This window comes from Tyto alba, unplaced genomic scaffold, assembly GCF_018691265.1.
Source record: "Tyto alba isolate M040663 unplaced genomic scaffold, T.alba_DEE_v4.0 Super-Scaffold_42, whole genome shotgun sequence".
NCBI lineage: Eukaryota > Metazoa > Chordata > Aves > Strigiformes > Tytonidae > Tyto > Tyto alba.
Window position 1 is genome coordinate 28,058,859 of NW_024881318.1, and position 27,391 is coordinate 28,086,249.

The 27,391-nt window shown below is 41.2% G+C and overlaps 1 protein-coding gene across 1 annotated transcript in view; it reads left to right on the plus strand.

Annotated features, from left to right (window-relative positions):
- The first annotated feature begins 5,525 nt into the window (after nucleotides 1-5,525).
- PIK3R1 (phosphoinositide-3-kinase regulatory subunit 1) overlaps nucleotides 5,526-27,391 on the plus strand; it is a 60,015-nt gene continuing 38,149 nt past the window's right edge. Inside the window, exons 1-2 of the mRNA XM_033009072.2 lie at nucleotides 5,526-5,575; nucleotides 10,311-11,040. Of these exons, the coding sequence (XP_032864963.2) occupies nucleotides 10,710-11,040 (331 nt within the window). The 5' untranslated portion in view covers nucleotides 5,526-5,575; nucleotides 10,311-10,709. The remainder of the gene's footprint in view (nucleotides 5,576-10,310; nucleotides 11,041-27,391) is intronic.

Consider the following 27,391-nt stretch of genomic DNA (forward strand, 5'->3'; position numbering starts at 1 on the left):
CCTAAATTAAACTGCATCTACTTCTCAGACCAAGCTCACTACCGCAGGATGCAAATTTCCCTGTGATCAGATGTCAATATCAAAACCTACAAATGGCATCTTTAGGAAAACAGTCTCAGTAGAAAACACATCTACAGATGGCCCTGGAAATTTAGATACACATTATTACTCATGGGTGTCTTATTACTCCTGGTGGTCTTATTCAGACAGTGCTGATAGACATTGGTGCACAAATGTTACAGCGCAGCGCACGTGAAAACTTCCAAGATTTCTGTTCACGCCGCACCACTTGCCTACACAGAAGACATGAGTCTTGCACGGCTGTCAAACCTAGACTTTTCTATCACTTAGTGTAAAAGCATTGAAAGAGCAGAGGAGGAATTACTCATAGATTTCATAAAAAGCAGAATCTATGTTTATGTAATTTTATATGGTTGAAAGATAAACACAGATGTTGCATTTGTAGATATGGTATTTATAGCACTATTTTATCAATTATGCTGTGCTTCAGACATGGAAAAACATTGCCTATTTTTCTTAATAATCTGTAGATGAAAAAAAATCTTATAGATTTTAAAAGGTTTCTTGACAAAATGTAAATTTTCATACATTTAGTTGGTTAAAATTATGAGAGTAGAGAAACAAATTGCATAAAATGTCAACTTTCAGGTCACTAAAAATAGTTTGAGTTTTTAATGAAAAATATTTTGAAGACATTTCATGAACACAAAGTATTTTCTGGCTGTGATGTGTGCACAGAAATCCTGTTTTCTGCTAGTTTTGTGTTTTAGAAATGTGCTCCAAAGCAAACTGAAGAAACTCCTTGCTAACAGATCATATTGCAGAGGTAAGGTCCTCTGCTTTTACAACTACAGTCATCTGGTTTTCAGATATCGCGTGGGAGAAGGGGAGTGATTTTGGGACCACTTTGCTTCTGGTGGGAAGATTTAGTTAAGAGACAGTATGATTTCTCAGGGTTTGAATCTTCTTCAGTTAATTCAAATGTATATATGTGCACTTACAAAACCACTGAAGGACTCCAGTGGTCATCTATTCCATCTCTCCGGCCAATACAGGACAATCAGTATCTCTGCCAGGCGACTGCCTGACTAGCCTTCCTAAAAACCTCCAGTGATGGTGATTCCATCATCTCCTTAGTTGTCTTGTATCTTGAAGAATGTACAAAGGCCTTAGATGTCCAACATAGCATGACATTAATCATACACCGGAAATGTCTATAAAGGAAGATTTGTCAGATTAGCTGACATGCCGACATTTATTGCTGATGTCAGGTTTTTGGCCAGATAAAAGCCATTCTATCCTTCCCACAGAACTGAAATAATAAATTCAAATCAAATCATGCTGTGATGCCCAGCATGACTGGCACACTACTAATCAGCTTCCTTCCAGTTTCAACATGAAGGTTGTCAGGCTTACTTCTCTAATCCTTAATATGATAGGAGGCTTTGTTTCCTTCTTTCCTGGATTCCTTTATCTTATTTTTAGCTCATTGTTTTCCTTTTTTTTAAGCAATATTTTCTTTGTTCTAGCTATGACAGGAAAACATCACCATTCGGTCTTTGATGCTTGTCCTTCTTGTGATCTATTTTATTTATTTGGTATTTAACTCATGTCTACAATAACTATGGACAATTTTTCCTGTTGTTTCCTGACTCCCCACTACGGTCACTCCTTTGGGAATTTTACATGAGTCGTATAGTAACATGTGTTAGTAAACATCATAGTTACATCATATGAATTTATTTCCATATTTGTGAGTAAGAAAGAAGGTAAGCATTGATTCTCTTTCAGCTTCCAATCAGCTGTCTGAAAACCTCACTGCTGCAGGATGGTACAATATTATGTCACAAATCACAGGACCCTGTACTGAACTTAGTAAATGACATATGCCATTAGCATTCATCACACCTAAGGTATATTCCAATAAAACTCCCCTTCACAGCCCCCTCAACCTTTGCTCACCCTACCCCAGAAGATCAGATTCAGCACTGATAAAATCCACTAATCTAGGTATCTTACTTTATGAATGGATTTGCCTTGATATCTTAGAAGAAACAGAAGCATATCTCCCTGCTTAAAATGTGCCAGTAAAGAAGAAAAATTGCTAGTTGTAGTGGAAGAGATCTGATGCTCTGGGAACTCTGCTTTCCCCACAGATCTTCTGATGAGAGCATTTCTTCCCCTCCATTTCCGTGCTTTAAAATTTCCTTTCTAAGACCAAGCTGAACTTTTTATTTGCCAGAGGAAAGGGAACTTCCAGGACAGATCCTCTCTAGTGCTGAGTGACCTTTATTACAGAAAGCTTACCCAGAGGTAAATGCAAAGGCTCAAGTCACCTGACTGCTACAAGTACTGAATAAAAAGACCTGCTCCCTTTTTTACTGCATTCCCCTAAGCAGCCTCTGGCAGAAATGCTCAAGAGATCTGCTGACACATGGAGACTACAGTTGTCTTCCTGAGCAAGAACAAGTGTGTATGGTTTGTACGTTGATAATCCTGTCCTTTACCCATATTTCATCCTTCTGTCTTGTCTTCTTCCCACTGACTCTTGCCTTGACAATCCCTCCTGTTTACATGTTGTCTAAATGACTTAATTTTTCAGTTGGTCAAGAATATCCTCCTCAACAAATCTAGATCTAATCAAACACATCTACATGCATTACACCCAGCGTAAGATTTGTGTGCAAAAGCTTTATGCAGTCCTTAAGACCTCCTGAAAAGTAGATGATTGAAGAAAGAACCCAGGTTTTCAACTTGTGCACCCTCCTCCTTATCAAGCCTTACACTAGAGTACTGCTCTGCAGTGTTCCTAGAGCAAATATTATTCCTTAGCCTTCACCTACCAAGACTGGACATAGGAAATTATTCCTGGAGACAATGGGATAATGCTGGGGTCTGTGTGGAAAGGGATGTGAGGGAGCTGGAGTAAACTTGAGACAGAAGTCACAACAGGCAAGACAGTCAAGCCAGTGAGGGTTGCCACAAAGCAATCTGCTGGTATTGCCTACTTTCCTTTTTTTGGGTCCCTTTCTCTCCTTGATTGACAGAGAAAACAGCAAGTGAGGTGCTTGAGGTGAACTCAGAAGTCAAGTTCGGGGCAGAAAACTGGTAAAGAAAGCAGAGACTGAGATACTCAGCTACCACAGAAGGGAGGTGGGAAGGAGGTCCTGCACCCTGCTCTGGTGACTTTCCCCCCCAGTGCGGGACACCATGCCAGCAGGGAGGGAGCACAGCCATTGACTCTAGCCCTGCATTTCACCTGTGGGACAAGTCTAGTCTCACCAGTTGGAAACCATTACTTGGTAGGTTTTTAGTTCCCTTAAATACCCATTGTTAGGCCAGTGCCCAGGACTGGCATTCCAACCAGCCAGTCTGTCTAATCCCCTTCAAAATCCATGCTGTTTTTGCCCTCAGCAACAGCAAATGCCAGAGACAGCAGTCTGGACAGAAGAAATGGAACATTCTTTCTTAACTGTGCTTCTGCCTGTGTTTTCAATTCCAGGAAAAAAAAAAAAAAAAAAATGTATGAGACAAGAGCTGCCATTTCCCTCAACAATTTTACTATTTAGTATTTAAATTACAGCAATGCTTTTGCTTATGTACAAACACCAGCCTCTGTTCCAAAAGGAATGTTTAGTTTAAAAGACATTCTCTGTGTTTACATAGGCTAACAAGGGCATTTTTTTACCGTTTTCTGGGCACTGGATACTGTGACTCTAAGCCTTCACAGGGCTCTGTCATGCTCTTTTGGGACCAGATCCACACTATCACCCCAGAGGCCTTAGGAGCTGTCATCTCTCATCCACAGTCCTGAAGTGAACTCAGTCCTAATGAATCAATGCAGAAATGATTAATGGGTGTCAGGAGACACCCTTCTAGGGTCTCTTGGAAGCTTGGAAAGATAGGAGTTCAATGGGGAAAAAAGTAAAATTCTGTCCAAAGCATTAGAGGCTATGGAGGACCATCTTTTAAAGAAATTACAGCTAATAAGTGATTTCCACTTTTTCCCCATACTTGGTACAAATTTCTTGGTTTAGAACATTTTTTCAGGAAAAATACTTCCAAAAGTCTAAGGATTCCAAAACCATGCTCACTGACCTATTGCACTTGGCAAAAACTAATTACACCTTGTAGAAATGTTCCTCTTTCTCTATTGTCCAGTGTCAGACCATAAGCTGATTCGTTGTTTCAGAATGCCCAACTGTCAAATTAGAGCAAGTTGGACTCTTCCCTGCTCCCCACCAACTCTTCTTTTGTTCGTAAGACTTCAGGCTATCTTACTTTACCAGTCCTACGGTTTCTCATTGGGCATTTCAAGGCCTGATCCCTGCAGTCTGTCCATGACATTTTGATCTTCTACGTATATGTCATTTGGCTGCTTTTTAATCAGGTCAAGCCCTGGCACTTGCATTCGGGTCTGGATGAACCTTTAGCTTGCTTCTTGCACAGTGGCCCGTTCGTTCATTCCCTGACAGCCCGGATGTGTTACATCTTTGCTTAAACCACTTTCTCCTCTTTCACAGCAACACCTACAACGACTGAGTCATGGTAACATATGTACGCATATTTAGTATCTAAAGATAAACAGAGGCCTGTTCAAACACAGCACATACCTCAGCAGCACGAATCTCTTGCTCTAACCTCGTGCTGTGTCACACCTTCGTGTTGTCAGATCCACTGGAGATCATGCACTCCTTGGGGCACGGAATATGGCATTCTATTCTGTGCTGCATGTAGCCTAGCAAACCTGGGTACCGTGCGATGGCAATCACTGGTATCAACCGGCAATCTCTCCCCTTCCAGACAGCCACCACCTCCACCCATTCCCCCGCGCGGGCTGCCAGGCCGCTCCGGCGAGGCGGGCGCGGGGCGTGGGGGCGTTCGGCGCGGGGCGTGGGGCGCCGGCGGCGCGGGGTTGGACAGGCCCGAGGGGAGGGAGCACCACGGCCCGTCGCGCCTCGCCGCGGGGGCGCAGACCCGGAGCGGGTGCCGCCGAGGTGGGGGGGGGGGGGGGGGGGGAGGCCGGGCCGCCCCCGCCTCGCCGCACGGCAAAGAGGAACTCGGACAGAAGCACGTGTTCCGTTCACTGCCGCTGCCCGGCCCGGCCCGCCCTTCCCGCGGCCCAGGGGGCGTCCGGGCCCCGCCGGGAGTGTGTGGTGTGTGGGTGGGGGGGTACAGGGGGGGCCGGGGGGCCGGCCCCGCACCCCCTCCGCCGCCGGAGGGAGCGGCGCGCAACTCAACACCGCCGCCGGCCGCCAGCCCCGCGGGTCGCCCGGCGGCGGGGGGCGGGCGGCGGCGGGGCACCGCCCCTCGGCTGCCGCCTGAGAGCGGGCGGGGCGGGGCGAGGGCGGGGGCGGCGCGGGTTGGCGGGCGCGCCGGGGGGGCGGGGAAGGGGGCGGGGCCGGGGCGTGCACGGCGCCGCGGAGACATTGGGACGGGGCGCGCGGCCGGGGGAAGTGCGGCCCGGGAGAGCGGCGGGGAGCGAGCGAGGCGGAGAGCGGGGCGGCGGCGGCGGCCCGGCGAGGGAGGCGGCGGCGGCGCCGCCACGGCTGAGGTAAAGTCGGTGCCGCCGCGGCCGCATCACCCGGCGTTGCACCGCGGGCGGCCGCCCACCGGGGCAGGGGAGCGGGGAGGGGCCGTGTGGCCGCCCGAGGACCGAGCGCCCCTGCGGGGTGACGGGCCGAGCGGCAGCGCCGCCGCATCCCCGTGCAACTTTTCCTTTTTTTTTTTTTTTTTTTTTTTTTTTTTTTTTTTCCCTCCCCCGTCCGGGGCCGGCTGTGGCGCCGCCGAGCCCTCCGGCGCGGCAGGCCCGGGCGGGCCGCCCGCTGCAGCCGGCGCCGAGCCCCAGGGGTGGCGGAGCTTCTTGCGGCCGGGGGCGGCCCGACCTGGCTCTTCCTGGTCGGTCGGGGCAGGGCGGGCGGCAAGCCGTGCCGTACCGGGGAACGAGTCCCGGACACCGCGGGGCTGCCCGGGAGCCGGGGCCCCGCCGTGCGGCGCGGGGAGCCGGGCTGGTGCTCCCGCCCGGCCGACGTCCCCGGGGCAGCGGAAGGGGTGTCCCTCGGAAGCGCTGAAGCGGCCGTCGCCGGGAGGGAGCGAGCGGCGCGGCGTCGAGCCTGTCTGGTCCCGGCGGCTCCGCGACCGTCTCCGCGCGGCCCTGCCCCGGCGGTGGAGGGGCTGCGCCCCCCGAGTGGGGCCGGAGCGCCGGCCCTTGGAGAACGGCTGCTCTGCGGCGGGGACCGCTGCCCGGCCGTACTTCGGCGCAGGGCTCCTGGAGGAGGTAACTTGCCGGCCTCTTAAGCTCAGTTCGTGCTGCCTTCTTAGATTTTTAAATTAGGATTATTATTTCAGTGATTTTTCTGGAGTGGTCTTGATGCTCTGCTACCTTCTTCCATAGCTTGGCAGCCCGTATAAAGTCTTTGAGGTATTTCAGAACGGGATGTGCTTTACAGCATCCACAGTGAAGTTAATGTACTTCTTGCGTGTGCACATATTTGAGCTTGTTCAGCAGTGGAATCTCCACAGGCTCAAAATCACTCTTCCAAAAACTGGAAGCGGCACAAAGGTGTTGTAGGTGTGCTTCTCCTTCTTTATGGTATGTCATGGTCCTCACTTTCTTGCAGAAAACAGTGGTATTTACCGTGGTCATTTGCATTCGGAGAGTGGCTGCATCGTCGTACTTCAGAGATTGCTGCGGTTTGGGTTACAGGTGTGCGGACATCTAGTGGGGAGAAGAGTCAGTCTCCGAGCAAATTCCCCACTCGTGCTTCAGTTCTCCTTATTTCAGTGCCTCCCTAAGTACAGCAGTCTGCTCTTCTATTGATGAAGCTTGTAATTGCAGTGGAAAGAAAGTTCGTGTTGGGCACTGCTTGCCTAGGGATTTTTTGGAATAAGTATGAGAGATGTCAGTACAAGGAGATAGGTTTATTAAATGCATTAATATAAAGGTGAAGACAATCTTTGTTTTGCGTAGGGCTGCTGTGTCAGTAACATACACACACCCTTCTGACTGGCCTGGTAGTAACATGGATTTGTGAAGTAGAAGTTTTTATTCTCAGCCATAAAAGAAATGCTAGCTAGTGTGGAAGGAAATGCTGGGGTACTGGTGGAGTGGGAGCCGGACATCATTTTTAATGGGAAAAGGGGGGAGTGGAGGGGAAGCTTTCCTGTCCCCTTCCTTTTCCCTTAAATTTACAAGAATCTCTTGTATCTTGCTGTTGAATTTTTAATTTTGTAACAGTTGAAATGCCCAACATAAACCATTATGCTGAGAGACCGGAATTCTGCCTGAACTCAAGAATCTTTCATTGGGATCAAGCTTTAGACAGTAAATAAAAAACAAATGAGCGTTTGATTCTCTTAGAATACTCCTTCCTCCTTTTCCATTCCACCAGCCAACTGGAAATCCAGTAATACATCATCTCAAATACAACAATGTTTCTTGCCTAAAGTGTTTGGTTTGTTTTTTTTCCCCTCAAGATGGCCTCCAAGCTATTTATTTTAAGACTAATCAGCTTAAGTCAGTTTGAGTCGAACTGTCTGAGTGTAGAGACCATGTAACTCCACTTGGAGTAGAGGGAATTTGTTTATATGGGATCTTGACAGAGCAGTAAGTGAAGAACTGTGAAAGAGGGCTCTCTGGAGATGCTGCAGTGTTACAGGGCTGGTGTGGAGAACCCGAGTCTGTCCCTGGATTAGGGCTGTCTGCAAGGTTCTTGGAGTCTGAGTCTTCCTCCAACCCCAAACCTGACAGATAGTGAGAATAGAAAAAGACATTAATTCAAGAAATTCATCATGGCTCACCCACGGGAGTGTCTCCAGGTACACCAACTGTAGATCATTCAGGAGATAGGATGCTGGGGGCCCTGTCCCAAGGGCAGTGCTGAGGAGTGAGTATGAACTGGTACTGCAGGTCTGAGCCCTAGGGAAACTGGATTTGGGGAAACTTTGCTACTCTAACTGCATTGAGTTGTTCTAACATGCAAGCAAATGGGACCTTTTGTCCTATCTGATTCAGGTTTTGAGTTTTTTAAATATGCTTGAAAACTGTCATAAGCAGTTTTTATTTTATTGCAAAGTTTCCAGCTCTGTATTGTGAGACCAGGTGTAAGAGATACAAATACTCATTTTACATATCTGGCCATAAAGTTGCTATGATACATTTGATAATAAAAGATCAGAGCAGTAGGTCAAGTTAGTTAAATTATGCAGTGTTTAGAAGACTTACTTCGTTGACTGCCAAAATGCCCACAGGCACTAGGAGTGAAATGAGTAGTTGTAGCAAAGCACTTGTTGAACCTTTCTTAAAAAGAAAATAAATATTTCAGGATATTTAATGTAGTTGAAGTGGTAATTTTCTAGCAGGTTTTGCTGTGCATAGTTGGTTTTGATTGGAAACATTTAGATTAGTTTCAACACTTAGATTTAAGGTGTGTAAGTGCATTTTGTTCCCTTGCTACATGAAATGGGAGGAACCCATGCTTCTGAAAAGGATTTGGTACAATTTAATTGATACTTGTGCTTTAGATTTTTTTCTTCCCCCCTAGTTCTTGTCTGTATGCTCTTCTCTGGTAGAAGAGGTAAAATGAGATATCAGTGAAACTCTCTTCATAGTAATTGCAAAGTCTGTGATGTTTGGTAGTGTGATCTAAGCAGCATAGTTTGGTTTTTCAGAAGTGGCTGCAGAAATTTCTCATTAAAATTTTGATGGGAGCTGGATGCCTAATCCAGATGGATAGATTTGCAGGTTATTAAAGTAAATACTTGTGTGTAGGCTTTTTGAAATGAGAAGTCTAACTTAGACTCAGATAATTCTTTCCTACAGCAAAAACTGGTTCTAAGGGATGATAAAGAAGCTCTTTAAGAACTTGCAAGATTTTCTTCTATGTTCTGTTACAAGAGGTGTTGTGCAATAAGCTGCAGGGAATTATATTTAGACCTGATGGACTGAAGAGGAGCTGCATGCAAGTTAGAGATTAGGGGTCATTTACTGGCAAAGGAAGCCCGTATACACTCTTATGAACACTTTTTAGCTTGTTGGTTAGTCATGTTCCAGGGACTTGATGACTGAGACATTGGAGACAGTGGTGTGGAAAAAGAGCTGTCAGAGGTTCCCTGTTCCAGCCCTGTCTACTGGTGTCTCTCTACAATGTAAAACGGAGTGTTTCTCAAAAATATCAGCTTTCTGTACACTAAGTATGTAGTACATAGTCAATATTTTACCTGCTGGTATTTCATAGCCCCCTTGGGTCTTTTGCTCAGCTGTAGTTTAAGAGTTTCAATGCAACTTTGAGTAGTTTGCACTTTCTGGTTCCCAGTGTAGCATTTCAGATGATGATCAGGCTTGTCTAAGTAGATGAAAATGAGTAACAGTTGAAATAATGTTTAGGAAACTTTCACTGTTCTATATGTCTTTAAGCTACTGTTTTCTAAAGTGATTTTTATTTTAGTCATATTTTTCCTTTTTACTTTATGGTTGGGCAACTTTGAGTCAAATGTTCAGGCCTGTATTCTCTTGCCTTTAGTGTAATTTAAGCATACACCCTGACGCTTTCCTCCTGCTAGTGCTGCTTAGGTGGTCTGGGTGTGCCTGTTTCAGCTGCTGATTGTTTTTCTAGTATTGTACCATAAACACATTTAAAATCATCTGAAAGATGGGGGAGTGGGGAAGCCCCTTTCTTTAAGAAAACAGAAATACGGTACTCATCAACTAAAAGCATTTTGGACTTCTGATTCTCCTGCAGGTTATGAAAGGACCCCTCCTTCCAACAGGTTTTTGTAATATAGGCTTTGCGCTGGGGATTGTTGCCCGTCCTCACCCTCTACCTAAATAGCAGGAAATTGAATACCCCAGTGGTGAGTGTCAGGTCTAATTACAGTGAGCATCTCCTCTGTCCCGGCAGACCTCTTGTGGAGGAGGGTTGTGGCCATGCATCTTCGGAGAGATAACATGTGAAATCATTTTGCCAGGTTAGATATTGCAGTGCAGGATGGCTCCAGGGCTTTGTCTTCTTGCTCTGAGACTTCAATAGTCATAAGCCATAGAGAAGGAAGCATGCCTCATACTGCAGGGGTGCAACTTTGGTTCAATAAGACGTACGTCCTTTATAAAAATGCAAGCATTAGCTGGTGCTTTCTTGTGAGGTCACTTCCTTTTTTTGTTCTTTAGGGCTCTTTTGTGGGACACAACCTCTGTCAGAGTTGCAGAAAGCTTAAGTTGTAAGTGGAATCTCAAGTTCACAATCATCAAGAGAATTTGTAACAATTTCACCAGATTTCTTTTCTCTTTCCAGGTAGAGCATGCGTGCAGAGTTTGGTGGCAGAATACTTAAGGTACGTGGACAATCTGTGGCAAGTACATCTGAAGGTGTGACCGGCTACAAGAATTGGCTGAACTTGAGTATGGAGACCTAGAAGTGCCAGCAAGCCTACAAGAGGAACTAATTGGAAGACTACTGCTAAACGTAGAAGTGGAACACTGCAATAATCATTGACTCAGAATAAATATATCCGTAAAAGCATCAGTGGTGAAACGTCAGATCCTGGTGCTTTTTGATTCTCTGGTGGATTTCATTACTCAGACATTGCTATTGACATTTTTATTATCACATTTTATACGTCTTGAATCTCTCTGTACATAAAAATATAACTGGACAATTTCATTTTAATACTGTTTAATATCACTTGCCAAGATGAGTGCTGAAGGATATCAATACAGAGCTTTATATGACTACAAAAAAGAGCGAGAAGAAGACATTGACTTGCACTTAGGAGATATATTAACTGTGAATAAAGGTACGTTACTAGCTCTTGGATTCAGTGAAGGGGAAGAAGCAAAGCCTGAGGAAATTGGTTGGTTAAACGGCTTTAATGAAACCACAGGGGAGAGGGGGGATTTCCCAGGAACTTATGTAGAGTACATTGGAAGAAAAAAAATATCTCCCCCAACTCCGAAGCCTCGTCCTCCTCGACCCCTTCCTGTAGCACCAAGTCCTGTGAAAGTTGAAGCAGAGAGTGAACAAGGTCAGTACTGTTCTCAGAATGAATGTGTGTGTCCTATGTTTTTCAGATATTTTTGTTTCATAGACTTGTCTGACCATTTATGTGTATGACACCTGCTGGACAGCTTTTTCAGCACATGGCTCACTTCACTCAATTAAGAATTGTTTCTTCTTCATAATATTTAGCTCACACACTTTGTAATTTAATGTGCTTTGTCTCAGGCACCACAGAGACCCATAATTTACTATGAGATACGTCAGGCTGGAAAGTAGGCTTAGAATTCACAACTGTAAAGACTTAAATGAAGAATGACCAGGGTAGCATTTTATTTTAGGTTTCTAAGAATCTGGTGGACGTGTTTCTCTCTGTGGTTCATCAGATTTATTATTGAGAAACTTCTTGGTGAATCCAGCAGTATGAATTAAAAATAAACAGTATGTTCCTATTATAAATCTCTTGCTAACAGCAAAAAAATATGTATTTTGCCATGGAGCTTTACCTGTGGCATTAAAAGTAAGAACAGGTATTTAAAAATGAAAAACGGAATGATGATAGAGAAATTCAGATTCAGTGTTTTTTGGGGGTAAGGCATGCAGTACTAAAAAATAGCAAGTATGTTTAAACAAAGGAAATACTTTCCTTTGTTTATATAAGTTGCTTTCTAACCTACATTTGCAACAGTATGTTACGCAGAACTCAGAATTTGATCAGAACTCTTCTGTTAATAGAAGAAAGAGTTCTCTTTTTTAAATGGAAAAACTTAAGGGTAAAAAAACACCACCACCTTTTCTTCAAGTGATTTGTCTCCTTTACCTACTGACATTCAGATATTTGCTTTTGAATATCAACAAGCCAAATCTGTCTTAGGATAGATTTTTACATTGGTCTTTCACTTCCCAGAAGTCTAGAATGGCTTATATTGCTTCGACATCTTATACTTCCTAAATTCTTAGTGTTTCTAGCCCTGAAGCTGTAGTATGTGATCCTGATTCTCACAGTGACACCATAGCCCTCAATAGTATCATCACCTCTGCCTCCACAGAAATGTTTGCAGCATCACTTGCAAAGTTGTAGTATCAGTTCATCAGCTTCCATCCCAGTGTGCCTATTATGAGTTTATATTCAGCTGTGCTGGTAATCAGCGAAGATGAGAATGGAAATACAAAAAATTACATGTGGCAGCTAAGTGGAAACCTGGCAGAAGCATTTCCAGGTTGGTGAGGGCTTAATAAAGAGTAAATCTGAGCTGGCTTAAAACTATTGTTGCTTGCAAGAGTATAATGCCTAAGTGTAGTTGTTGTTAGCATGAAGGTGGGAGCAGATGGGAGTGTAGTGGCATTTTAGGTTATACTATCCCTGTTTCTTAAGTCCTCAAACTCTCAGCCTCTAGTCATTAGTGTCTCATGGTTTCTCATTAGATTAATTCTGAAAATGGAGTACTTGCTTTGGAAAGAAAACACTACTTCTTTGATCATTCCTTGTATTGGATATTAATGTGTGTCAGTCGGGTAACATTGACTTTTTTTTTAACCCACCTGCAGAGACAGTTGTCTCCATCATATGTAACTGCAGAATAAACATGGGTCTTTGCATAGATACCTCAATGCTAACAGATCATTTTGAGAGGCAGAGGGTGGAAAGAAAATCTCATTCTTTACATGTGCATGCTGTGGTAAAGTAACTGACATCCCAGTCTTTTATGCATTTGTTGCTTTAAACTTGTAGTGTTTTGTAACTTGCTTGCTGTCTGTACTCATGCTTCGTGCTCCTGTTCACAGCTCCACACTGTGAGCTGGCCACAGCGCTCTGCTGGGAAGTCCTGGTATTAATCTTGAAGTTTCCAATCCTACCCCAGGAGAGTGTAACAGACATTTATGGGAGTTTTGGCTTGTGGGAATTACTCTAGGAAATTATGTTGCAGATCTGGGGGATTGCGCTTAAATGTAGGCTTTCCTGCTTCCTTGAGATGAGACAGTGCCCCAAGCCCTAGTGACTAGATCTCTCCTAAACTGAAGTTTATTGCCTCTAGACAGAGTACTATTTATATATCATATGCTTATTTTTAATAGCTTGGGACTGTGAGGATTTGAAGATGTGGTAATTTAACTGTGAATCTTAATCTGTACACATGATCCTGCCATGCTCCAAAATGTTTAAGAATCAGCTTGCATTCCAACCTTGTACTTTTCAGATTAAAAACAAAAAAGCTAAATTCCCATAATTCCTTTTGATTTAAAGATTTTAAGCTGCATGTAAAAGGCTGGGTACCTTCAGTAATGCCCTAGGATCAGGGATTAGATCCCCTTCAACAGAATTAAGGAAAACACTGAGATTTAAACTTTAAATAGCTCCAGGGTTAGCTTTAATTACTTTTTAAATATATGTTTACTTAAAAGAAATTGGGAAAAGTAGTAAAAATGGTCTCTTTACAGATCTTTTTACTGTAAAGAACTAAAGCAGCGATCACTTTAAATCTTAGAAACAAATCTGGGAAACGTTGTACTGAAACAGTATTAGAAGAAACAAAATGAAGGTGAAATTTTTAAGCGAGCAGAATGATACAAAAATGATACCTGTGGTGAAACCAGAGGTGCAGGTGAAAATACAGTTTAGGTAAAGAATAATGTAGCAGTGTACTTTTGACTTTCAGGTGGCTTCACCACTTTTACATACAAGATTTGGTGCAAGGAATAGCGTAGTTAATATTGTCCAGCAGCCAGCATGTTGGGCAGTGGGCCAGAAGATTCTTCCCAGGATGATGCTTCTCTCTACACCCTTAGACAGTATTTCAAAGAAATTAATGTGTAGTACGAAACTTGCTTGACCAAATACAGTCAAGTTTACATTTTCAGTACTTCATGATTTGAAACTGCTGTGGATCAAAATGAGAAATTAATGGGGAGCTGGAAGCAGGCTTCTCAAATGTATCTCAGTTATTTGTAATCCATATACTTTTTTCATTCTGTGAAGAGTCAATTCAGTATGTATCCCAGTTGTGTATGTGTTGAAAAAGAATACCAGGAACTTAACTGGAGATTTTAAAGAATATGTAGATAATCATACGAGATCTTTCAGTTTTACCACATGCATAGATTTTTTTTTTTAAGAAAATACTTTCTCATCATTTCAGTACTCTTTAATACTTAATTATTTATTTTGAATGGTTTTTCCCCTGGCCTTGTTAAGCTTGATCATCAGTGTCCAGATTGCTTCATATTAGCTCAAATTTGCAATATTTAGGCACAATGCTGCCAGTATTCACAATGCTGAGGTACTCATACACAGATAATCAGACATCTGAACAGACTTTGCAGTCGATGAGCCTGGTAACACAGGCAGAGTTGGTCATGAGGCCAGTGTCTTATGCAGTCACAGTATTACTTATAAATAGGGAGCTCTTTTTAAATAGTAAAAGCCAATCTGAAAACAAAGAAAACTGCTGATGGTCTCAAATTCTATTTAAACATTAATTTATTACAATACTTAAATTTTCCCCAGATTTTTATTTTATCACCATGGTTCAAGAACTAGAGATCCTTCACTGAAAATTTAGGACTGTTGCATTTTTGCCTAGCTTCCTGTTACCTTTGTCAATAAAGAACTAGATCCAGTCTGAATTTGTGGGTGGTTTTTTTGTTTTGTTTTGTTTTGTTTTTTTTTTTTGTCTGAAAAGATACAAAAATAAAGGGAATACAAAAGCCCCAGGAAGTCTCTAGTACTTTCCAGTTTCAGGCCTGGTGCAGGATCAGAGCTATGGCAAGGCAGATATAATTCTTGTAGCTGGTGTGAGGCGCTCTCTGGCCAAACCTGCCTTTTCCCCAGGTTTCTTCTGCCACCAGATGAGTGTAACTGGCTGCTGCTGGAGGGATCAAGGCACTTGCAGCAGTGGAGACCCAGCATAGGGTCATCTTTTTGCACTCCACTAGACATCTGAAGTTTACATGAAGCAGTAAAGGTTTGATAGAATTTTTTTGTTTTTCATGAAATGCTTTCTTTTTTAAATTGGAGCTACATAGCTCTGGTTCCTCTCACTTAGCCCTGTCTCACCCAGCTCTGAGAGTGAGAAGTGCATAAGCTGCACTGAGTCCAGCTGAATTTTGTGAACTTTGATTCAGCTCACGTGATAGAGCTGCATATGTTTAGAGTGGGTTCATACAGTATTGTTTCTCTACCTGGTTTGTGAAGGCTGATTTTTAAGCAGACTTTAGAGCATAAAACATTGATCGAAAGAAATACTTTCAGATTTAACTTGGAGTGCTAAGTTCGCACTTTGAAATGAAGGTCAGATTGCAGAAGGGCAGACCAGAAATTTATATGAATAATTTTACTGTTTTGATGTTTTGGAGCTTCCTGCAACTTCCTGTATAACTTCAAAGGGTTGTGCATGTTGACACTTCATACCATTTAAACTGGTTTAGAGTCTAAAAATAATCTGAAGCTCTTCACTCTTGTGATGAAACTGTAACATAGATTTATTTTTTTTTTTTAAAAAAAACCCCACCTTTCTTTACACTTTTCTCCTAGAACTGATACAGATCAGCAAATTAGACAAAGATAATTACACAAAACATTTGGAAACTCCTTCCTTTCAGAGACCAGGTTATGCAATGTCTGACAAAGATCCAAACTGATGAAGAGCATAAAACCATTTGTGCGTGCTTGAACTGAACATGCTGTAGCATTCGTTTCTTTAGTTTTGCTATAAAGCCAGTGGAGCGATTGCATTTCTGAAAATTATTTATATCTGTAAATTAGGGGACATAAGAGTGAGTGGAATGCAGCAAGCCTGGAGCCTCTGCTGGAAAGAAGAGTCATCATCTCTCCTGATTTAGGCAAATGGAAAAAGGAAATTATGGGGTGAAGTGATGAGTCACTATCTCATTTGGTAAATGTATTTGCCATTCAAGCCAGGGCCCTTGGATTCATTCTAAAAAGCCCAGTTTGAGTGTAAGATTTTGTCCTGCTGTAGTCATCAGAACTGCCCTGCAGTTATGAACTTCACAAGTCAGTTGCTTTTGACTTGCACTGAGAAATGGGGCAGGTTCGTGCCAGAGAGCCTTGCCAGTTACTTGTGGTCACGTTTCTTGTTGTATAAGGCAAATTTCTATCTGCCTGATGAGCACATGCATCTGAAAACAAAGTTCTTGCCACCTGCTTTATCTCTAATGAAAACAAAGATTTTGTAAGCTACATTAAAGTGAGGCAGAGTGGTTTTTTTTTCACAGTGATAAAATCAGGATGATAGTAACTAAAAAAAGTCTTTATAAGCACCACAAAGCACCAGGATATGCTTGCAAGTAGTAGTACAAATTGTGCATTAACAACGGACGAGTTCATGGTTGATGAGTGGCCCCACCTGCTGGTAGAGGAGGAAGGAAACCAGAGAGGAAGGAGCTTCAAAACCATGTTGTATTTTGTCACAGGATAACAATAAAAGTGAGAGAGCGCTTTTGAAAATAATATTTTAACTGATCAATTGCTACTTCTGAGAAAAATACATTATTTGAGGCACACAGAACCCCCTTTTGATCCTCAAGATAACCTCAGACCTGAAAAGGCTTGTGTGGCTGAAATGCATCTTTTTTTCGCCAGCTGTATCAGTTAGCTTAAAAAAATTCTGCCTTTTGTTACACATTTCACTTTAAGAAACTGAATGAATAAGACACTTTGATTTTGATGGTATAAGAAATAATGTCTGTTTTGTATTACACTGATTTTAATATGTCTTTCTGTAGTTGCAAGAGTGACATTATGTTGAGTGACTTTGTTTACCTTTCTTTAGCCTTCTGTAATACTGATTCAGTCTGTTAATACCTCCTGTTGACATGAATGCTCCTGTAGCAAGACAAAGGTGAAGTAGCCTGTTCTTCTCCCTTGGAAACATCTTGATCTGTTATTCTAGCTGTGATCCAGGAACATTGGTTAGCAAATAGTTCTTACTTAGACTTGCATATGATAACATCAGTTTGTGAGTTTCAGCAACACATGGTGCTAAGTATTTGCCAAGAAGGGATCATTCTGCACCCCAAGCAAATAACCGTGCCCACTTAAATAGTTGTGTGATGCCATATATGCATCCAGATTTTCTTGTGTGAAAGAACACAGGTGTTGTAACTGCATCTGGCTGTACACTCTTTCACATCTGCATCTTGCTCCAAAGTTGCTTTCCATGCTGAACATCCATGAAATCAATCTGAAGGCTAGAATACAAAGAACTGCTTTATTTTCATAGCTAAGAATGACAAGGGGAATTACAGGATCATGAAGACATATTTATTTTAACTGGAGAAGGATTTTAAGTCCTGAGAATACTTTGGTGAGAATCTAGGTACTTGGGAGAATTTAAAGAGAATTTTTGGCTTAAAAAAAAAAAAAAAAAAGTAATTGTGGTTAATACTTGTTAACTTCCAGGTATATTGGACTTTTGCTTTCAGCAAAATACATCTGAAATACAACCCTCTTTTCTGCTTTCATTAATAGAAGAGATCTTTTTTTTTTCTTTTGTGTTCTGTATTACATCTTTTGCACTTTGTTCCAGAAATGCCTGCATCCTTGGACATTGCCTGAAGTCTTCTCTAAAGTGTCAGCAGGTGTACTTTTTGTACTAACTTGACTGCTTTTTCTTCAGTCTGTTATGAATGTTGTATGCAGTAGTCCACAAGAGTAACACCCAAACACTGTTCTTTATTTTCATATATTGATCCACTTTATAAAACAGTTTGCATGTCAGACAGCATTTAAAGTTAATATTAAAGCTGACAGCTTCTAAGGTAATAAGGATCTATAATCAAAATCCTCAAGACAATTTCAAGAACATGCTACTGACCTGGGCTAGGGAAAGATGTAATTGCATATGGTTTCTACACTTTAAAAATATCTTTTGAAAGTATCTTGCACTTCAGAACTACTATGTGAATTATGGCATGATTGATGAAAAAGGTCTTTAACAGTTCAGTTAGCTGTCAGACAATTTGCTTGTATAATCCTCTGGATTTGTTTGTATGTGCTTGGCATCATGTGCTATGTTAGAGCACTTTCCAGGGGTTAATGCCTGAGATAGTTTATTCACTAGAGACTGTGAATGTTGAGGGCAAGAAGTGAGATCTAGCATTGGCAGATCTGAACATGCCAGTTTCCATCCATGCTGGAAACAGTGGTGTCCTGAATGGTAAGATGCTCCTGCAGAAGGCAGACCTGCTGCAGGAAGAGAAGTTACTTCTGGTCTATTCAGCTTCCAGAAACTCTTGAGCAGCTATTGGATTTTTCAGCAAACAGGCAAGGTGTAGATGAGGCTGATTTTTCTCTGTGGTTTCTTTGCCTTTTTTTTAAGTTGAGTTTCTATATGTTGGAAAACCAGACCAAGTTAACTCTTCTTTCCTTTAAAGTTCTGATGCTTCCTTCTAAAAAAACACACACACTTAAAAATGTAAAAACACTGGCCAAAAGCCAAACTAGTCCACTTAAAGATGTCATACTGGTATAATTCAAGGGATCTCTTTCTTGCTTTTTCTCCCCTATGGGGCTGGATTTGTTGGATGCGGGATGCTGGAGCACTCCTGTGCTGTAGCCTCCTGATCACCAGATGGGAAGGAAGGGAGAGTAGCTCAACCCGAGATCTGTAGTCTGAGAAGGGAATACACCTCCCAGGAAGCATGGCTTCACCAGTTTTGTATGCTTTGTTTACAGATATAGCAGTGTAATTTATTTGTTGAGGTTGGGAAAGAGAACTTTAGAGCTGTCACCGACTTCTTCCTACTTCATCCCATTTGGACAAGACTGGTAGCTAGCAGATAAACATGGAGGATTATTCTTGGCAAAATAAACTTTTAAATGGTAGCAGATGATGCAGACCCATGTTTCAAAGCATGTTACAGCTTTCCCAGCAGTCTGTCTCAAAGGGAAGGCTTTTAGCTTGTGAGGTTACCTTTTAGTTTCCAAGCCCTCTTCCTAAGCTATTTTTGGCTGGAGGTAGACCAAAGTGTTTAAATTAGGGAGTTAATGAAAGAAACCACTAATTATGCACAACAGTAGATAAGGCTACACAGCTGTGCCTGCTTTCATTGTCTTTCTATCCAGGAACATTCCAGAAATAAGCAGTTAAGTCACAGATTTGCAGACCTTTTCCTGCTTGCACATGGTGTTCAATCCTGTGACCCCATATTCCTGTCCTCTGTTGCTAATTTGAAGTGTTTCATGTGCTGCGCTTGGATGGAGACGTGAAAATGTCTGAAACGTTTATGAACCTAGCCTTGAATTGTCTCCTTGCCGAGACACAGCTGCTTGGCACAGGTGAGGAGCGACAGAGGCCATGGCAAAGCTCTCCATTATTTTCTGCTTTCTTCCTAGTAGAATGGCCCACGCTTCAGGGTATCTGCCTTGCCATGGTCTGCAAAGGGCTGTGAGGTTCCAGGGCACTGTAGGGTGCAGCGAGGTATGATCTGCTCTCATGGTCTTCCCACCTCCACTGATTCATGGGTCTTCTCTGAGGGGCTGGTGCCCTTTGAGAGCTGCTCTGAAACAGAACACTCTTGGCTGACCAGGCTTTGTGCCTCTTACTGTAATGTGGTCTTTCATTCTTCATTTGATATTATTGCACTGTTTGCAATATAGTCATTCATTCCCTTGAGAGAAGTGTTAGAAAATGTCATCCCTTGACATTTTGAAGCACGTTATTTTGGGTACTTTAGAGTCGAATCTGTACAGATGTTTGAGTATAATTTAGAATATATTCTTGCCAGTCCAAATCTGCTCCATTGTTCTGAAGCCAGAATAGTGTAGTTAGTTGGTAGCCTACATAAGCAATTTTCTTATGGAGAAAAAGATTCAGGGAGGCCTTTTGTTCCAGTGCAAGCCAGTTCTGAGAATAAAGGGGTTTTTTAGTGGTCCTCGAAATCTGGCCAGGTTAAGAAAGAAAGTGGTAAGGAATGCATATTCAAAACAGCAAATAGCAAAAACTTCTTCTCAAATATCTGGAAATAAAGGACCTCTGTTCACTCAGTGAGGGGTCCTCAAGGGCACAGAGGCATGAATGTTTGAATTCTCTTTGTTCTGCTGTATTTATAATTTACTACTATTGGTTGAAAGATTAGCGTGCATTCCCCACCACTTTCATATTTCTCTAACTTCCTCTTGGGTCATTTAGTACTGACAACTCCAAAACCCTTCTGGTAGTCTCTGTAAGCTGCAGCCCCCCTACGTGAAATGAGAGATTTTCACAATCCCATTATTAGCAGGACACTTTTTTGAGGTTATATTAAATCACTGATTTAACAATCTTTACTACAGAGCGACTAGCATGGAGTTCTCACTTCTTTTGAGCTGCCTTCTGGCTTTTGGGAGTATTGTGACTGTCTGCTGGAGGAACATTTGGCACTCATCTGTTGTGTGTAATACTAATCATTGCTTTGGAGTAGGCTCATAGTGGAAGTTAAAAGTCTCTTGTATCTTCAGTATTAAAACTTGCATGGAAAAGGTTAGTGGGCTGTGGGTGCCTTCTCTAGTGGTTTAAGATGCAGGACTTTTAGTTGCATGTACAGTATAGCAAAAAAGGGGAAGACAGTTAGAAACTGTTACACTTTTTCTCCAGATGTTTCCTTTAAGACAAATATGTAGGGTTTTATTATGACAGAGTAAGAACGCACCAATAAGATGAGAATGGTTGGGGTTTTTTTGCTTTAGGTCAATCAAATACTGTGGTAAATTGTCTGGCAGTTTAGATGGAACATGCCCATGCTTGTTAATGTGAGCTGCTCTCTTCTAAACAGTGCATTAGAATGCTTTATTCAAAATCCCTTTGGATGCAAACTGAAAATAAGATTATTTTAAAGTACTGAAGTTCTTGAAAATATTACACATGGTTGGTTTTGGTTTTTTGTTTACTTAAAGGACTTGTTCATACAAGAAGCAACAGGCTCCTATTCTACTTTCCCTCAAATTGGTGGCAAAACCCATTTTGACTTCAGAAGGAACAGGATCAGGCATATAGTCAAGGTTTAGCACCATTACGACAAATCCCACAGTTCTTATTCTCACTTCTCTCAGGCAAAATTCCCATTGCCCCTAGGGTTTGGAGCACAAATGCTTGCTCTGTTCTGAAGAGACTCCAGTGTACCAGATTGCATATAATATGAATGTGTATGAAATACTACATGATAAACACTGATGTAAAGAACAGTGTCTGGCTGTCCTTTCATGGATTTTGAAGATGCGGAAGGGTAACACTGTTATGACCATCTCTTCTGAGGTCCTGGACTAATGCAGGGCATGGAATTTCACTCAGCAATTCCTGTATTGAGTTAATAACCTCTAGATAGATTTAAAGCATGTTCTTAATTAGTCCAAACTCTTCCCTTTAGTACAAACTTAATGTAGATGACTTAAAATTTAGTCATTTGTATGTCCACTGTATGGTAAGAATTGTAAATTTAGTAGTAGAAGTGTCTTCATTTGGGGGATACGCACACATTTAATTGGTTTTGGTGATGATAGTATAGAGATTATTTTCACCAAATTATTTTCTTCCATTGCATTCGATTTTCTTCACTAATGCACAAGAAAAATTTGCTCCATGCTGCTAGGTACTTTGGCAAGGCTGGTTGTTTTTTTTCTTAAGGCTGCCTGTTCGGGCAACTAGTGTGACAGTAATGAGAGTTTCATGTAACTGAGGAGATGATATGGTGACAGTTTTAATTGTATATTCTGTAACTGTAACAAATTATTATATTTATGATATATAGAGTTTTAGTACCTTGATATATGTGCATATATACAGTGAATTACACACTATAGTAGGAGAACATTGTTAAGATTGCAAATCTATGCATCTGAAACTCGTGTTTGTACATGTAATTATACCTTCTTGTAGTATATGCCTTCTGATACAGTTTTTAATTACATAGTTGCCTGATCCCTTTTCCCGCTTATACTTGCTTTGTTCATTGTCAAGGTCTTCACTGAATGAGAATTGCTTCATTCTGGTTGTTTAGTTTGTGGTCTTAAGCCACCTTTTCTTCACAGCCTTCAGGCTCCTCTCTGGAAACAGGTTTATTCATTGCCTCTTCTGCTCTTTCCAGTGATGTGGCTGATAACAGCTTCATAGAGCTTCATATTCACAAATATGAAGTCATTTTCAGGACACTTAAGAACAAAGGAGGTATCATGATTCCTGAGAGGAATGAGGTAGACCAAAAAGATAATTAAAAAAAATAACTACTATTTTAAGATAGTTTAAGGTTGATCTCTTTGTAATAGGGAGGTAATGTGGAAAAAATACTTCAAAAAGCTGAATCTGGGGATGAATCCTCTTTAACACTTAAATGTTCATCAAAATAACAAAATCAGGAACCAGAACTGTATTAGGTTTGACAGTATAAGACTTTATTTGTTACAAGGAGCAAGTACCATCTGCTCACTCCACAGCTGGCTTCAATTATTCAGTACTGGGTATCCAAGATGATTCCTTGCAGAACAAACCTTCCTGGCATACCTCTGCCTTCATCATCTAGCTTCACCAGCTGCCATCCAAATATAAGCATCAAAAGCAAAAGAACTATTAAAATGTGAGCACACAGATTCAGCAGATGTGGTGACATAATTTAGTGTTGTCTCACTTGTTTCCCAATGCTGAGAATTCAGAGTTTCAAGTTCTCAGTACTTTGTTGTACCTGTAAAACATGTCTTGCAATAGAAATACGCATTTCAAGGACATGCATGTTTTAAGTACCTTTTGCTTTATGTTTTTATGGTGCATCTCTAGTAATTCTGCTTTTTTCCACTGTATTGTAGTTGTGTTTCACAATGAAAGAATTTTTACAGGTGATGGCATTATATAGTAAATTACAGTCCTTGAAACCTGATTTTAGTTTTCTAATACCAATCAGTAATTTTCTTACTTGAAAGACACTTTTGCTGTCATCTTTATTCTGCCATGCTGTAAGGTGCTACCTTATTTAATCAAGAGGCGTGTTGGTGCAACTTCATCCTGGAGTGGCAAAGTTTCTTCATGGATTACTCTGTTGCTAGCATCATACAATAGATTTCTCTTTTGGGAAATACTAGTTTAGAAAGTGGAAATCAAGGCGGCTTCAGTGTGGATGATAGATGAGTAATGGGGGAGGTATGAAAAATACTCTTGACACCTGGAATGGTTATTCATTAACTTTCCAGACACAGTAGAAGCATGGGAAGAGTGTTTTGCTATGGAGGAATCGGTGCTGTCTTGCACCATACCTCTATGCCAAGTTGGAGAAATTGAAGGATGTACTTACTCCATATGAAGTTGTCTACACAGCCTTTGTGTTTTTAAGTTTTTCAAATTTCTTGTCTTCTAAATGCTGAAATGGAAATTGCAGGGTCACTGGGTTTATATGTACAAACAAGACAGAGGACTCTGAAGAACCATGGCATTTGATCTTTGAAAACCAAGAGTGTATGAGTGCATGCTCCTATGAAAACCCCAAATTGCAAAAATCATTTGTAGTAGGCTAGTGAGACATTTGACAGATTACGTGCAAGTACATACATGTGTGTTTCATTATTTGATTGCCTTAGGAGACTGGTGTTTGAGTTGGCAGATCTGCTTATTAAAAGCAAAGCTCTTTGGCTGGCAGGATTACAGAATGCCTGAAGGAGAAAGAGACCAAATGCTGAGAGAGAAAGAGCGAGAACATGTAATGTGCAGAAAGCATGGGGAATCTATAAAGCCAGCAGGAAAATGTAGACTTAAATATGGTTCCAATTTGTTATGTTGGGCTCAAGTTGATAGCCACGCAGAAGTAAAAGCATGAAGGTCTCTCATTTCAATATGAATTTAATGTTCTGGAAAATACAGAGTTTTCTGTCACGCTGAGTATGATTTGGTCACCTGTTTGCAGCCTGTCAGAAATCTTTAATCCATGCTTACTTTCCTGACTCAAATTTAAAAAAAAAAATTAAAAAGCAGCTTGCTTTGAAGATTTACAGAGCACAGCCAGAGCATGGCATAATTGGACTGCCTAACAGGCTCTGAAACTTTGTACTTAGTCTCTATTAGCTTTATATAAGACTACACTATTGACTCCCAGTATATGTGAAATTTCTGCGTGGAATTTGGTGATATGTAATTTATAGTTATTTTGGGGAAAACAAAACAAAACCCAGCCCAGTCTTTATACATAGCAGTTTAGTTCTAAACTATCCTGCAAGGTTTTGGAAGCAACAACCAAACAAGTTGAGTGTATGGGTCTAGAGAAGTCTAAACCTGTGGTCTTGCACTTCTGCAGTCAAGTTGGGTCCCTTCAAATCTCAGGCAGGACAGATTAGAATATTCACTTGGTCCTTTGCATTATTTATTCCTAACTGTATACCATTAGAATAACCAGCTGCCTTGCTCTGTCTCCTAAGAGTTCTCAGTTTGAGAGCAAGATTTGAAATGTAGTAACCCGACTGGTAGAAAGGTGATTGATGTAGTGAAACACAAGAAAAAGAGAAGCAGAAGGGCTGGCTCCCCTGAGAGATCAATAAATACACTATTAAAAATAAAAAATAATTAAAAAAAAAAAACAAACAAACAACAACAAACAACAAAAAAGTGTTTCCCTTAAGACAAGACCTAGATTTAGATGATTGCTCATACTGATCTCTCTAAAAGAGGCTATTAGTGTCGCACTTACCATGAAATACTATAACCATTTGGGAAGTGGCAGGTTTCTGTTTAGCAGTTTCGAGTCCTGCAAGGATTAGGTACCTGCTGGTAGCAAAGCAGAGCTTAGGTGAGTTATACCTGCTGCCAGCTGCATCTACCGTTTTTGAGGAACTTCATCTTGTAAAAGCCTCAGTAAAGTTCTCTGAAGATCCCTCAGCTGAGCTAATTAAGATACAAGTTTTTCCAGCTTCATGCACAAGTTTGAAAGGGTAAAATTAAAAGGAGAGATAGGTAGAAAGATGCTTGTTCTGATGTAGCAGGCAGTTCATATGAACTTTGCTTAAAAACGGGGAGTCATAAGCCTGTTAGAAAAATCAGGTCAGTTTAAAATTAATGTATTCCTCTTCCTTCTGTTCTCGACAGGGGACTGTTTTTTTGGAAGGATTCTTCATCTGGGAGTCAACTGAGATATCCTTTACCTTCTTGGCATGGCCCACATTTAAATAAATAAATTCCTTTAAAAAGGTAGAATGAAACAAGTAAAAGGTGTTTTGCTAGGGCCAAATAAAGGTAACTGGTTCTTTCTTTTGGCAAGATGACCAACGGATTCCTCTGGAGCACAATAACAGAAACAGACATGTAACATGTAAGACTTCCCTTTTTTTTTTTTTTTTTTTTTTTTTTAATTCTCTCCCCTTCCTGTAGGGTAGCAGGAAAACAACCAGGATATGCCTGGCCCTTGGACAGAATTGCAGCCAATTCCTAGTACTCGCTGGCCGGTGTGGAAGAAGGCTTACTCCTTCCAGCCAGCAGCCTTTCAGCCTCACAAACGTCCACCCATTTCTTAGTGAGTCATAGCTGGAAGACCTTTTCGCACGTTTGATCATATCTTGTGCAAGTCAGGGATGTATTTTTACTCTGTTATTGCAACCTGTAATCAACATACTGAAACAACTGAATGATTGTAGCTTTAAGGTACGTGTGTACATATGTGGAAATAGAGATGGATGTATAGATAGATATTACCATTAAATTTTCACATATGGCTGGGTTAGGTAGAAGACTAGCTAACTTTCTTGGCTGGAGCAGGATGGTGAAAAAACTGTTTTGAGGGTGTTTTTGTGTGTAACCTGTAGAAGCTCTGTACACTTGTAGCACTTGAATATTCAAAAGATTAGTATTTCTTGGCATGTTCATTTATACACTCAGTATTCCCCTGCAGTTTAGAGGCACTGAACTTGAGCATTGATCCTGCTCCCCATTAATTTTCTACAAGGAAATGTCCACAGCATGTTTCCCTGTGCTGCAGTAGGCCAGTATAGGGCAGCTGCCTGGTGGCAGAGGCAAGGAAGGGAATCAGCAGGTCAGAGTGCTTCTTGCTTACCTCTTGAGTCTTTGTAGAGGACATAAAAAGAGCTTCTGCCTCCCTGGCTTCTTCCCTGGAAAAGCAGCTTTCATTTGATCCACCTGAGTTAAAAATCCCAGGGAACATATTGGGAGTTCTTAACCAGATGTGCATGGGTTTTTTTAGTTTCCATAGCCCCTCTGCAGTTTAGGCTTCCCAAGACCACTTACAAAATATTTTTTACAGTTATTTCAGCTCAATCTCACTTCTTCACAATACACTGCTTGCTTTCAAGAGGGACGCATTTTTCTTTTAGACTCCAATAAATTCTTTAACATTGTAGGATTGCATGGAAGTTGCAAAACGGTTTCTCTGAGTTGAAGTGCTTATAATTATGCTTGGGTTTTCTTAAAGAGAGGCTTTGCCTCTTGCTTTTTGTTTCTTTGCAAATGAATACTCACAATGCAGACTGAAATTCTTTTCCATAGCTCCCTAAACTGACTTCAGTTAATATTTGGCTTGCAGACAGTGATATAAAAACATTGCCAGTTTTTCATGCTAGCTTTTCATTAGCACCATCTTCGTTGTTATGTTAAATTATTTTTTTACACTTTGTATAAACAGATTTTGCACTATATGAATTTACGCAGTGCTGTGTGCTAGACAGTACACAAATTAAGGTCTTTGTCCAGTTGCAATTAGCCAGCCATTTGAGACCGTGACTGTTTTGTAGAGGTCCGTGAAATTCATCCACCACTTTAACTGTTAAGGTCTAAATTAAAGTTACTTCAGCAGTGGAGTGTGAACAAACTGTATTATAGAAGAGAGGTCTTTAAGTTCATGCATTAAGGATACGTATTTCATATTCTGTGATGTCCTTTTTGTATAGCATCTTGATAGTGTGAAATATATTGGAATGAGAAATCAATGCTGACATTGCTATGCTGAGAAATCTTGACAGGTGTATGATATGAGTCAAAAAATCTTATTACATACAGACTTAGAGTTTTCTTCTTCATCTGAAACTGAAGACGATGGTGGGATCAACTCTCTGTAGATCCAGTTCAGGAATTTCCTAATAATGTTGTTTCTGTATCTATGTCAGATCAGCCTGTGGTTTAATGGCTGTAAAGATTAACCCAGATTTACTTTCTTATAAGATTGCTTTTCAGCATTGTTGTATTTCTGTTGCTACAGCAAGAGCCCTAAGCTATTTTTCCTTTTTTTTTTTTTTTTTTTTTTTTTTTTTTTTTTTTTTTTTTTTAAAAAAAAAAAGGGGAGGTAAGAAGCTTGATTTTAAATACATTAGTTCCCAGAGTAAAAAGTCCTTCTGATGCTGGGTTGCTGTTACCATTGTTTGCATTTTTTTTTTTTTCTGGGTGACTGCTATACACTCATTCTTTTTA